Source organism: Amyelois transitella, chromosome 17 (genome assembly GCF_032362555.1).
Source record: "Amyelois transitella isolate CPQ chromosome 17, ilAmyTran1.1, whole genome shotgun sequence".
NCBI lineage: Eukaryota > Metazoa > Arthropoda > Insecta > Lepidoptera > Pyralidae > Amyelois > Amyelois transitella.
The window spans coordinates 9,074,724-9,088,657 of NC_083520.1; the positions used below are offsets into that span (position 1 = coordinate 9,074,724).

Consider the following 13,934-nt stretch of genomic DNA (forward strand, 5'->3'; position numbering starts at 1 on the left):
CTATATTTTTGCGTTTAAAATTCAGACTAAGTTTTTAATTAGATTATAGCAATGGATATGAGTTAAATGGATCTATATCAATCCCAGATAGAAATGGATGGCATTTAATGTTTTGTGCCATATTTTGCCACAAATGAAAGTATGCTTGGATTGGATTTATTTAATTTTATAGCTACGAAGTCTCATCGTCTGATCAGACATAAATGTATTACATTAATAATGACTGGTTGTCGGTATGTGATCTACCTACTTTTAGAAGTTGACGAGAAGAAAATGGTGCAGTACAGTTTGTTACCGCTTCTTCTGTACTGACGCTTTGGACGCGACAGTGCATTTATTTTGAAGAAATTTATTTGACGGCAACCAATGTTGCGAAACCAAAAGATGACAATTATTAAGTGATGTTTAAATAACACAAAATAATGAAAATAAAATTGAATTTTAATTTACTATTGTTTATTAATTTCATACTCAAAGGCCTAACTAATGCTTTGAGCCTCTTTAACGATGATCCAGTTATAATAACAATTCATAGGCGTTTATAAAGAGATGAACTTTGAATTTTTTTTATTAAACGATGGACTTGAGTCAAATAATATTTACATTATTGGCTTACAACTCATACGTGACCTTGAAATTCTATGCTTTTTTCTCTGTCTAATCCGTAAGGGGTAAATACGTGACATATGCGTGTTTATTAAAAGAATATGTAGTTGAAAATATTTTTATTTAAATTATAAAATATTACAATAATATATGTGTCTCAGTTACAAATTACTGACAACCAATCCAATTAATGATGAAATAGCAGCAATGATTATTTTTTTATATCTTTTCAGACTTTTCGTCAAACAAAAGAGATAACAAATATTCATTTTAAATAAACTGATCTGAGGTACCTATTTTACAAATACCTGAATTAATACATTTCGTTAACTAATTACAATCGCTAATAATTAGATATACGATTTTATTTACAATTATTTTTAAAGTCTTTCTATATTACACATACATCGTAAGTGATCTCTCATAACACTTAAAAATATTAAAATCTAAATATAAAATCAACTAAAAGTTTAGTACAATATTGAAATTCAATTAACATAGCGAAAAATTCAACAAATTATGTTTAAACATACGACACTTACAGAACTCTGCATTTGGAAAAAAAAGTTAAATATATTTTTTTATTGCCACTTAAACTTTATACTGTTGCAATAAAGATTATTTTACATCATCAAGCTGATAAAAACATACGTCTATTAAAAGTTAAGAATCATGTGCATAAAATAAAGGCAGAGAATAAATTCAACATAATCAATAGATTTTTTTGTTGATTCACTCGTTTTAATCAGAAGGCAAAGGGTACAAGCCCATGCAACCAAGTAATTAGTAAACAATCTCTCTACCAATACATTTGCCATAGACAAATTATGCTAAAGGTTTTATTTTGATTTTTCCCTCGTCAAAGTGTGGTAAAGCCATACCTACGGCATAGATTTTTCGGTAACTTTTTTTTAAATCCTCTATCTCCTACTACTTAGCAAAAACCTCTTTACTCCCCTCTTTTCTTTCAGTCATTTATGTATAAAATTCCCTGTAATTATTTAACGCATTGACAAGACTCAAATGGCACATAAAAATCTACAACATTTAAATATAAACTCAATACAAAATTACGTCATTAATAAAGAATACAAAAATCAATAACATCAAAAATCTTTGTAAAACAGTCTTATATTTGTTTTTTTTTACACAGACGAAGAGCCACGCCTTCGTTCTATGCTCTGTGGTCGTATATTAATACAATGGCAAATTATTCATAAATCTGACCATGAATTCAAAAAATTGTAGATTTTACTATATTTTACTGAAGTCTATAGATTACTCATAAATTTGTGTCTCAGATACAGACCATCCGTCAATCCACCCACATAATTATTTTATATCGCTCGAGAATACTATGTTTTCTTTTCATTAACAATATAGCTATACTTCCTAAAGATATGTTCGTATGAATTTGTAAACTAAAAAACTTACGTCATCGACGTAAACCATACATGACAAAGTGGACATGAGAACTCTCTTTTCCACAGTCGGGTAAATTTGTGTGTTATCTGCTTTCCGTTTTCAGTGGTACCACAGTGTCATTATAGATGGCGTTAGGGCTCTCTTGGAGCATTTTCTCGCCTTCCTCTGGCGTTGGCGGTAGTTGTTTTGATTCTGTAGGGAAAAGGGGATATTGAGATGTAATAAATGGAGATTTCCTGTCACGTAGCATGGATAAGCTCCCAGACCTCAAAAAACACCAATAATGTAAGTTACTTATTTTGGTAAACTGTGTTCCATTGGCAAATAAAGATATTTTATTATTTTATTTATTTAATACAACCCGGAAAATTGACAGTAGATTGATGATATCCATTACGTTCTCATTGCTAACTATGATTTTGTTTGATTTTAGTCCCTTTTTTTTGGCAAATAATGTGTCACTTTTTTTTTCAGCATCTTAAGTTTAAAGACATTCAAACTATCGTCACATACCTACGCATAACCGGCGCATGGCCGCCCAGGTTTATGGTATACATAGATACATAAAATCACGCCTTTCCCGGAGGGATAGGCAGAGACTACCTTTCCACTTGCCACGATCTCTGCATACTTCCTTCGCTTCATCTACATTCATAACTCTCTTCATGCAAGCTCGGCGGTTTCGGGTACTTTTGACCTGACCCTATACCAGGACGATGATGTGATAATGATAATACGATCTTTTTAACCATGATCACGTTTGTAACCAATATCAACTTATCTACTTTGTGTTTTTTTGTATGTTTTACTCTTATGGTGCAATAAAGAGTTTATCTATCTATTTATCTATCTTTCTATTTATCTATCTATATATCTATCTATTTATCTATCTATCTATCTATTTATCTTTCTATTTAGCTATCTATCTATCTATTTATCTATCTATCTATCTATCTATTTATCCATCTTTCTATCTATCTATTTATCCATCTTTCTATCTATCTAGCTATCTATTTTATCTATTTATCTATCTATCTATTTATCCATCTATCTATCTATTTATCTATCTATCTATTTATCCATCTATCTATCTATCTATTTATCTATCTATCTATTTATCTATCTATCTATTTATCCATCTATCTATCTATCTATCTATCTACCTATCTATTTATCTATCTATCTATTTATCCATCTATCTATCTATCTATTTATCTATCTATCTATCTATCTATTTATCCATCTATCTATCTATCTATTTATCTATCTATCTACCTATCAACTGACCGCGTTCCCGCCCGTCCAGCCACGCGAACAGCCCGGCGTGCAGCAGCGCGCCGGCCGCCGCCGCGCCCGCCAGCGCGCGGAACGAGCCGCGGCCCCCTGCGCGCGAGTACAGCTGACCGCCCACCAGGGATCCTAGGGCGAATCCTGCAGTAGCATATTATCATGTTGAACTTTTTCACATTGAAATGTGGCTTAAGTGGTTTGGTTCTGTAATGTGCTTATATTTAAAGATTATTTTTTTTTAGAAAAATATATAGGACTTGACGTCCTATATATTTTCTTAATAATTGAAAAAAGCTACTATCTAATCTAACTATCATGCCATCCTTGGCGACGGCCAGGGATGGTATAATAATTAACTGAGGATACTGAAAACATTTAGGCAACTGGATATGCAACCGTGATCCAATACGAATAAGGTTCCTTTGCAAAAGAAAGAAGTCGTTTCGTGTAAGAACCTGACTTATCCAATCCAGGACCATGGCTTAAGGTGCAGTGAATACCTCCAGACACAGGCGGCAATAAGCTTTTGTTGAGAAGCGCCTGGGGGGATAAGCATCTGAGGGGATAAGCGCCCGGGGGGGACAAGCAACTGAGGGGGGACAAGCGTTTGGGGGAGGTATAAGCGTCTGGGGGAGGGATAAGCGTATGGGGGAGGGATAAGCTTCTGGGGGAGGAATTAGCGTCTGGGGGAGGGATAAGCGTCTGGAAGAAGGATAAGCGTCTGTGGGAAGCGTAAGCGTTTGAGGGAGGAATAAGCGTCTGGGGGAGGAATAAGCGTCTGGGGGAGGAATAAGCGTCTGGGGGAGGAAAAAGCGTCTGGGGGAGGGATAAGCGTCTACGGGAGGGATAAGGGTCTGGGAGAGGGATAAGCGTCTGTGGGAGGGTAAGCGTCAGTGGGAGGGAAAAGCGTCTGGGGGAGGGATAAGCGTCTGGGGGAGGGATAAGCGTCTGGGGGAGGCACAGCGTGTGGGGGAGGAATAAGCGTCTAGGGGAGGGATAAGCCTCCGTGGGAGGGTAAGCGTTTGAGGGAGGGATGAGAGTCTGGGAGAGGGAAAAGCGTCTGGGGGAGGGATAAGCATCTGAGGGAGGAACAAGCGTCTGGGTGAGGGATAAGCGTCTGGGGGGAAAACGTGTTTGGAGCGGAAATAGGATAGAGTTGCCACTGTATTATCTGTAACCTATTCCCTCCAAATACGGTATAAAACGCGATATAACTGCAGACAGACCGACGCCGTCGTCCATGCCGGCGACGATGCCCTGCACGGTGGCGGAGTACCCGTCGGGCGCCACGTGCGCCGCGTACCCCACTATCGTGGAGTAGCACAGCGCGTACGTCGGCCCTTGCATTATTGACTGTAAACATACATACATATATATATATATATATATACATACATACATAAAATCACGCCTCTTTCCCGGAGGGGTAGGCAGAGACTACCTCTTTCCACTTGCCACGATCTCTGCATACTTCCTTCGCTTCATCCACATTCATAACTCTCTTCATACAAGCTCGGCGGTTTCGGGTACATTTGACCTGACCCTTTACCAGGACGTCCTTAATTTGATCAAGATACGTTCGTCTTCCCACTCCGACCTTTTCCTCCACACTCTCCTTGTATATCTGCTTAGTCAACCATGTCATGTTATATATATATATAATCATGGCTATATACCTTGGGGGGTACACAGAGCCAACAGTCTTGAAAAGACTGATAGGCCACGTTTAGCTGTTTGGCTTAATGATAGAATTGAGGTTTAAATAGTGACAGGTTGCTAGCCCATCGCCTAAAACAATCCCAAGTTTATAAGCCTATCCCTTAGTCGCCTTTGACGACATCCATAGGAACGAGATGTAGTGGTCCTATTCTTTTTTTTTATTGGTGCCGGGAACCACACGGCACATATATATATATATATATATATATATAGTAAAATAATAATATAAAAAATTACTTGCACTATACATACTACACATTAACAGCACTACCATTTCTTTAAGTCACGTCTGAGATAGACTTAGGCGCAGAAAAGCGCAATCTACCGTCGTAAAAAAACTCAATTACGACCTTATTACAAGAATATTAAACTCAAAATCCGAAAATGACTCCTACCCTCTCGCTCATAATAACGTTTAATTCAGATCACAAGTTTAAATGACGCACTCTCATCTTGATAATAATGTACCAAGTTTTTATTGACTTAATTATTTCTGAACTCTTTTTTTAATATAATAATAACTTACCTCGATGAACACCAAATGCCAAGGGTTCTGTATGATCGATATAAGTGCCATGCGGACTCCGTAACAGAACAGTGAAAACGTTAGCGTGGTTCCGTACCCCCATCGTTTGATAATTTTACCTGAAATCATATTATTAATACATACAAACACAAGAATTAGATTTTGGTATCCCACCGCTGCCCCCAATTTGAAAACAAAATTATATATTTTTTGAAAAACTAAAACCTGCATGAAATTTCATTATATCGTCTTAAACTAGCTACTTAAAAAATTGTGGGAATTGTTTTATAGTTCATTTATACCTATTTACAAAAAAAAAAGGTGTTAAAAGAAATAAGGAAATATCAATATATAATTAGTATTTACAAACAATATCTTTTGCGTTTTGCACTAGGATATAAGCTAGATTTTTACCCGAGTAATAGAAAAACAGCAGTTCCCCGATGAAACTCTGGCCAGCGACCACAACGCCCTCTATAAGCTTGATTTTAGCCGTGTGGCCTGTTTCATCTGCTAGATCTTCTAGAAACCTGCGAACAAAACAAAATCCCAGAGTAAGAGAAGGAAGGTCAGATTACTATTAACGAGATAAAGGAGACCAAAACCTATTAACAGGGTCAGGGAGATCAGATGACGCTTTTCTCCATTAACCTCTAGATCGTGGTCACAAACAGATCCAGAATCCAGAGTCTTCATAGAAAGCCACAACCCACACAAATATTAAGAACAAGCCAGTTTTCAAACTCACCAAAACATATAATAAATGATGAAACTGTCGAAGGTTCCAGCGACCACAGCGAATGTTATAAACAATAGTACCCTCGGTATCTTGAGGACGTCCAATAGAGCCTTGCCAGAATCTTCTGGACTTGTTAGCGATGGTAACTGAAAATAAAAACTCGTATTTATAGACTACAATAATAATAGGTATTATTACGGTGTAAGCTTATATTAGGAACCCTTTAAAAGGAAATGACAAGGAAAGAAATATTATGTGATTATGTGAGAGCTTGCAAATGAAAATAAAAATAAGTGAACGCCATCCATAGACTTGCTAGTATTCCCGCGCAGTTTGAAAAACGAACGCAGAAAGCAAGATTTAGTGAGCGCTCGACACTTAAACGTCAGTGGCCGCTTAGCCACCATGAAGGCCGGTGTGAAATCCTACATCTGACCAAGTGTCAACAAGCCAGCAATAATGCAGTCAATATCCTGTTAAGTATCGTGACCTTATAAGAAAATTGAAATAAAAAAAATCCCTGTGGCGACATCTCTACGCCACAAGTTGCAAAAATAAAATCACGCGACGCTATCAGTCAAAAACAGCGAAAAACCTAAATCGTGCAAGCAAAGATTTCACGATTGAAGCAATATATACAACCTCCGACACAACATCGTTGGAGCCGCGGTTCCCCAGGCATTACACCTAGCCTGGCGGAAGATCTTCCCTTTGGTGGAGGTTGAGCCGAATCATCGCTCTCGCTACACCCCTACTATACAGACTGATATTTCCTGCCGCTATTTAAATAACGAACACAGAACGCAATATTTAGGTACCTATAGATAGTGAGAGCTCGACACAGGCCATATTCGCGATACCTAGTTGCCACTATAAAGACACGATTAAGTTTCAACCGGCCAGTATTATCGCGGTTAATACGCAGGGTTTTGAACATCGGACATTTGCAAATCGAAATTAAAAAAAAAACTGGTCGCGTCCTACACAGTCTTAGTAATCCCGCGCAAATTTAAAAAACGAAAACAAATAAAGCATGGTAGATTGTAGTTGAGTGATTACTTACAGTAAGTGCTCGACAGCTGAACAAATCTACGATTGTAGCCACTATAGCCACGATGAATGCCGGTGTGAAATCCTTCACATCTCCACGTGACCAAGCGTCGACCAACCAGCCTCCTAGTAATGCAGTAACCCCGTATCCCGCGGTGCCCCAAGCCCTTTGAGCCCCGTATTTTGAACCGCGTTCTGGGCCTGTAAGTAAATGAACATGTTGGAAGTATTTAAAAAAAGTTTTTTTTTTACTTAGTGTCATCTCTCCTAGTGTGCCTTCTACATATATTGTGATCTTGCTCTCAAGACCTGAACAGGCGGTAACCACTTACAATGTATTCTTTCATCTACATTTCCATTCTAAGCTTGGATTGTGACGTTGACGTTTTTTAAGAAAATGCTGCAGTGCAGTTTGTTACCGCTACTTCTGCACGGACGCTTTGGAAGCGGCAGTAAACCTAAGTTTAAAGTAATTTATTTGACGTCAACCAATGTTGTGAAACTAAAAGATATGACAAATATTAAGTGATGTTCGAAATGTCCCATTTGATCAACAAAAAAAAAATAATTTGATTTTTTTTTAATTTTGATTAAAGCTTTTATATTTTGACATGAAAAATTTTGCATCTACAACTGCGTTCATAACCTCCCTGGTGACAATGACAACACCGCAGTTGTATATACATATTCTGTTAACAGTCCACTCGAGTTCAACTATATTTTTTATATAAACGAGGCAAACAACCGACATTATACATACAGGCGTTTTTCAAAGACAAAGACTTAGTTGAATGCTTAACTCACCCAAAACATCAAAGCAGACCGCATCTCCAATGCAGTTGGCAACATTGAACGCGACGGTACCCACACACATAAGTACGACAAACGCCCAGAAAGTTGCAGTCATATAGAAATTGCTACTTTCTACCGTCTCAACCTCACTCACACTTGATAAACTATCGATCATTGAAACATTCTGTTTCCAATACGTCGAATTCTTCAGATCATCTTTCAAAACGTTATTCGAACTACTCTTAACTTCTCTCTTATGCCTAATCTCAGTCGATTCATCGAAACATAACAAATTGCAGTCTTTTATCGGAACACACGTTATCTGTCCCTCTCTTACGTCATCGAAATTCATGTGTAGGAGGGAGCACGAGTTATTGCTCACAGCCTCGCCAATATAAACTGTGTTGACGAATGTGGTATTCGAAAGATAAAATTCGAATTTTTCATCGTCATCTTTGGAGCAATTCCATTGGCAGGAATATTTTTCTAAAAGAGTATTGTTGTCGTATTTCTTTACGTATATGGTGTCATTGAGGTTGTATATGTATTGCAATAGGGGTTGTTCTGGTGGCTCGGAGCTCGGCAGGAACCAGAGGCAGCAATAGGATCCAGTCATGATCGTGATCAGTAGCATGAATACTAGTTTTCTGTGGGTCTGGAAAAGGATATGAAGGATTTTTATAAGTAAAAATTACATACATACACATAGTCACGTATATATCCCTTGCGGGGTAGACAGAGCCAACAGTCTAGAAAAAGTGAAAGGCCACGGAACCACACGGCATATGTTTGAATGTGTATATTTGTATGTATTGCATACATATTAGACAAGCAGAGCGGATTCTCCAACCACAAGTATTAATACTTAAATGGAGATCCCATTCAAAAATGGGATACTGTAAAGGAGTTAAACATATAAACTTTCTTCTCACCGGCCAGAAGTCCACAACGTATCCGAAGAGGGGCTTCGCCGCCGCCCACAGCAGGGGCAGCACCGCTGTCACCAGCCCCATGACGGCTGGAGAAATGCCCAATTGTTTGCCGAACACGTTCATTTGAGGCAGAAGGGGGCCGAGCGCTGGAGCCAATGGAAACAAGGAAGATGTTAGGTACATACATACATACATATAGTCACGTCTATATCCCTTACGGGGCAGACAGAGCCAACAGTCCCGAAAAGACTGAATGGCCACGTTCAGCTGCTCGGCTTAATGATGGTATTGATATCCAAATAGTGACAGGTTGCTAGCCCATCGCCTAAAAAAGGATCGCAATTTTATAAGCCTATTCCTTAGTCTTAGTAGTGTCGCCTTTTACGACATCCATGGGAAAGACATGGAGTGGTCCTATTCTCTTTTGTATTGGTGCCGGGAACCACACGGCACTAGGTGTTAGGTAGAACAAAATACGAGTTCGTGCTTTTACAGCCATGGATTCAAGGCTCTTCGAAATTAAGTTACATGTTAGTATTTTTGTCCATACGCTTCCTACGGACAATAGGTAATTGTTTCTGAAGCGATAAGGGTAAATTTTTATAAAAGGTAATTACTCTATACTCGTAGAAGGTGCAGCACGGTCGATAGAAGGAGTACATACATACAGACATATGTTCACGTCTATATCCCTTGCGGGGTAGACAGAGCCAACAGTCTTGAAAAGACTGATAGGCCACGTTCAGCTGTTTGGCTTCATGATAGAATTGAGATTCAAATAGTGACAACCTGTCGCCTAAAAGAAGAATCCCAAGTTCATAAGCCTATTCCTTAGTCGCCTTTTACAACATTAATGGGAAAGTAATGGAGTGGTACTATTCTATGGGGTCCGGTAACCATACATCATAATTCCTAATAATGTATTGCTCGTAGGTTATCAGTTACCATCACGTACACATCCTAATCACTGTCCCGAGGTACATAAAAACTCTTTAGTAGATACATAAAAACTCCTTAGTACATAAATACTCCTTAGTACATAAATAGGCATCATAAGAACATAATACTCCTTAAATAAAATGAGATTTGAATCTGAAAGCCCATTTATACTTTACGCACTCAACTTCGAATCCACTATTCACCAACATACCATTAAGAAGATTAAAGGCCATTTGATAACATAAAATTGCAGGTGTTAGTTTGTTAATTGCTTTATATATCGTGTAGGTATGATATCGCCATAGCAAATGTTTTTAACGGTTTTCATAAAACGCGTGTTTAATGTAAATGTTTCAAAAAAGGCTAATAAACTTGGGATTCTTCTTTTAGCCGATGGGCTAGCAACCTGTCACTATTTGAATCTCAATCTATACTAATATTATAAAGCTGAAGAATTTGTTTGTTTAAACGCGCTTATCTCAGGAACTACTGGTTCGAATTGAAAAATTCTTTTTGTGTTGAATATACCATTTATAGAGGCAGGCTTTAGGCTATATAACATCACGCTGCAACTATTGGAAGCGAAGAAATATTGAAGAATGTGAAAAAAACGAGGAAAAATATTCATCCTTAAGGGCTTCAATGACGCCTATAATAACTATTCCACGCGGACGAAATCGCGGGCACAGCTAGTTCTATTATTAAGCTATACAGTTGAACGTAACGTGGTTTTAAAGTCTTCAAGACTGTTGGCTCTGTCTATCCTACAAGGGATATAGAAGTGACTATATGCATGTATGTGGGTTTTTTTTGGACTATGTGAACATAGTTTGCCTGAGGAGTGCGCGTGCTTATAAAGGGTCTCCGGGTGGTGAAGAGGGCGCCACAGGGGATGACCCTGTCCTGAGTAAACTCAGGAACTACTGGTTCTACTAACTACTGGATTCTACGCGCTAAAGCGCGTTCAAACAAACTTCAGCTTTATAATATTAGTTTAGATGAGCCAATCGGAGGGCAAAAACTGATGTATCAAATATTTTGACCGTGGCAATAATAACGACGTGTGCGAGGAAGTTCAGATCATTGCCAAGGCCCCCAATTTGGAGCCGACTACACCGACTTCCGACCATTTATGTGGTGAATTGACGACCATTAAAACATATAGGTACATATATCGTGATGCCCGATTCTGTTTTGGCACATTGCATCTAGCAACACAAAATGTATTTCAAGATTCAGTTTGGTTATTGGTAAAATTATTTTATAGCGCCGTGTGGTTCCCGGCACTAATAGAAAAATAATAGGACCACTCCATCTCTCTCTCATGGATGTCGTAAAAGACGACTAAGGGGTAGGCTTATAAACTTGGGATTATTCTTTTAGGCAATGGGCTAGCAACCTGTCACTATTTGAATCTCAATTTTATCTTAAAGCCAAATAGCTGAACGTGGCCTATGTCTTTACAAGACTGTTGGCTCTGTCTACCCCGCAAGGGATATAGACGTGATTATATGTATGTATGTATGCCAAATTATTTTCACTCCATCTTTTGGTCATAACACAACTATTGAAGAACAACATACATACATTATAACCTCTCATTATCCCTTGTGGGGTAGACTGAGCTGACTGAATTGAAAAGACTAAAAGGCCACATTCATGCCTTTATGATGGCATTAATATTCAAAGTGCTATATTGAGTGCATTTACAGATAATAAAGTCATAAAAAAAAACTGAGAAACGCCAATTAATTTACACGAAGCAATCGAGTGACAACAGCCATTATCTCAGTCAGATACAGACAGATAAAATATAATCTTAGTATGGTTATAACTGTCGTAGACAAAGCAAATTGTGTTCATTATGTTCCTTACAGTCTGTTCATAAAATATAAATAGATGTATTGTGGCTCAATTAAAATTATCTTATCTTTTCATCTGTTGGGAAACATTATGTATACTTGGCACTAATTGTAATTATAATCCTAATAATGATAAATGGAAAAGTTTTCGAAAACAAATTGTTTTGAGTAACTTGCTGAAGTAACATACATACACTACATCTTTATCCCTTACGGGGTAGACAGGGGTAACAGCCTAGGAAAGACTGAAATGCCACATTTAGCTTTAGGAATGCGCATACCACACACATGTTCTTACACTTATCATTAAGAGATTATTTACCCATCAACTAGATAAATAAACAATAATAACATAATAATAAATAAATATTTTTTTCTTAACAAATAAGGTGACAAAAACAGGGTAAAAAAGGTTGCAGGTTCTATTATTAAGATAACTGCTATAAAAAGTAGTTCAATAGTTTTATCAACTTATATCTATAAAATCGCTATATATAAGACTGCCCTTTACAGGGATAGGACATTATGCAATTTAATATGTAATATATTTGTTTGATTTTATAAATCACTCTTTTGTTCCTTGTTATCTTATACTAGCAATACCCTTTTTTTTAATTAGCGAATAAGTTGGTAAAATATCAATCCTGTTGAGCTATGCAATTTAAAAAAAATAATATGGACTTACTTGACTAACGTGAGGGAAAATATTGTGATGAAACCTGCATATTGAAGCAACTGGATGTGTTACCATGAGCTATTCAAAACAGGTAAGGTAGCCCTGCAATGTTGAGTCGCTTCGTGTAAGAACCAGACTCACCCAATCCAGGGTTCATGGTCAATATTTAAACCCCGGATTTCTCTCCAGAGTGGTGACAATGCAACCAGGACTTAAACCAAGAAAAAGAAGACTGTGAGCTAGTGTTCAACTTCTTAAAATTCCTCACCCTAAAATAGATAAACAAGAAAACTATATTTTTAAGATGAATTTCAAGTCTGTAAAGAACATTTTTTAGCAACTCATAGAAGTACCTATTAGTTACATCAATTTCTATTTTAATCTCAATTCTATCATAAGTGCATACAGCTCAATGTGGCATTCCAGTGTTTTCAAGACAGTTGGCACTGTCTACCCCGCAAGGGTGTACTATATGTATATGTTACAGTTAAAACTAGTTCTAACTAGGGAAAACGCGTTCTATCTAAAAACTAATTTTAACTGTAACATATATATGTATTCATAGAAATACATATTTTAATTAATTACAAAAATTTATTCTACTCTGGGCCCTTGTTAACTGTACTAGTGAAAGTGCAAGTAGTTATTCTAGTCTTTTATTTCTATTTTATTCTGCTTTACACATTGTTTTATTTCCTCGTTGGAATTAATTACTAATTTCTTTTTTTTTATTAGCATGGAGATTTTGTCCTGGTTGCACCCTAGCAAGGGAGAGTATTGCCACAATCTAATAGATATTTGAAGTTGGAACCAAGACAGAAATAGCATTTCTAGTAAGATTTTTTATATTTAATTTTAGCCTTGATTGAAACAGTAAAAAAATAATACTTAGGAGAGCAAATGTCCAAAGTTTCAAAAAATGCTTTTAAAGTGTTTGTTTTGGTAAAACATGATAAGTATTTATTGAATAATTAACCTTAGTGGAAAATTTAAAATTAGGTTAAAGAAATATATGAGATGGTATTTAAACCTTATACCCCACTATCAAACAAAGAAAACTTACCAGCGAAGAAGAAAAAGAAGTGGACCTTAATGGGTATTAAACCTCTGTTTATTTTGAACTTCATTTTGCTGCAATATTAAATTTATAGGTACCTAAAAACAATTATTACAGACTACTATCACGGACTCGAAGTTCATTGACCGACAGCACACATATTCGCAAATCACAATCACAACTGCTTCGGCCTGAATAAAATTAAATAATCGAGGCTACATGTTTAGTAGCGTAAGCTCATAAAACTGCTATTTTTATTTACATTACAACAGTCAATATTGTCAAACAAGTGTCAAACTTAACCTGAACAGTCAGCTTCAC

At 37.0% G+C, this 13,934-nt stretch overlaps 1 protein-coding gene across 2 annotated transcripts; it reads right to left on the reverse strand.

Annotated features, from left to right (window-relative positions):
* Nucleotides 1–710: 710 nt before the first annotated feature.
* LOC106138843 (major facilitator superfamily domain-containing protein 6) lies at nucleotides 711–13,875 on the reverse strand. Of its 2 annotated transcripts, none has more exons than XM_013340131.2 (10): nucleotides 13,620–13,875; nucleotides 9,080–9,225; nucleotides 8,160–8,802; nucleotides 7,369–7,556; nucleotides 6,315–6,451; nucleotides 5,981–6,096; nucleotides 5,567–5,685; nucleotides 4,548–4,674; nucleotides 3,307–3,462; nucleotides 711–2,223 (listed from the first exon to the last, which is right to left on the reverse strand). In XM_013340131.2, exons 1-10 carry the CDS (start codon nucleotides 13,681–13,683, stop codon nucleotides 2,114–2,116), a joined length of 1,806 nt encoding a protein of 601 aa, XP_013195585.1. In that variant the 5' UTR covers nucleotides 13,684–13,875; the 3' UTR covers nucleotides 711–2,113. The 2 variants fall into 2 exon arrangements, with proteins under 2 accessions (XP_013195585.1, XP_013195586.1); XM_013340132.2 differs by having other exon boundaries at nucleotides 3,319–3,462; nucleotides 13,620–13,874.
* Between the last annotated feature and the right edge of the window lie 59 nt (nucleotides 13,876–13,934).

What these genes read in the sequence shown, in the direction of transcription:
- LOC106138843 (XM_013340131.2), bottom strand. Translation starts at nt 13,683, where the DNA reads ATGAAGTTCAAAATAAACAGAGGTTTAATACCCATTAAGGTCCACTTC. An exon ending in ACGTTGTGGACTTCTGGCCG is followed by an intron (nt 8,803 to 9,079) that starts GTGAGAAGAAAG and finishes ATCCTTTTCCAG; the next exon opens with ACCCACAGAAAACTAGTATT. An exon ending in GGAACGCGGTCAGTTGATAG is followed by an intron (nt 2,224 to 3,306) that starts GTAGATAGATAG and finishes TTTTCCCTACAG; the next exon opens with AATCAAAACAACTACCGCCA.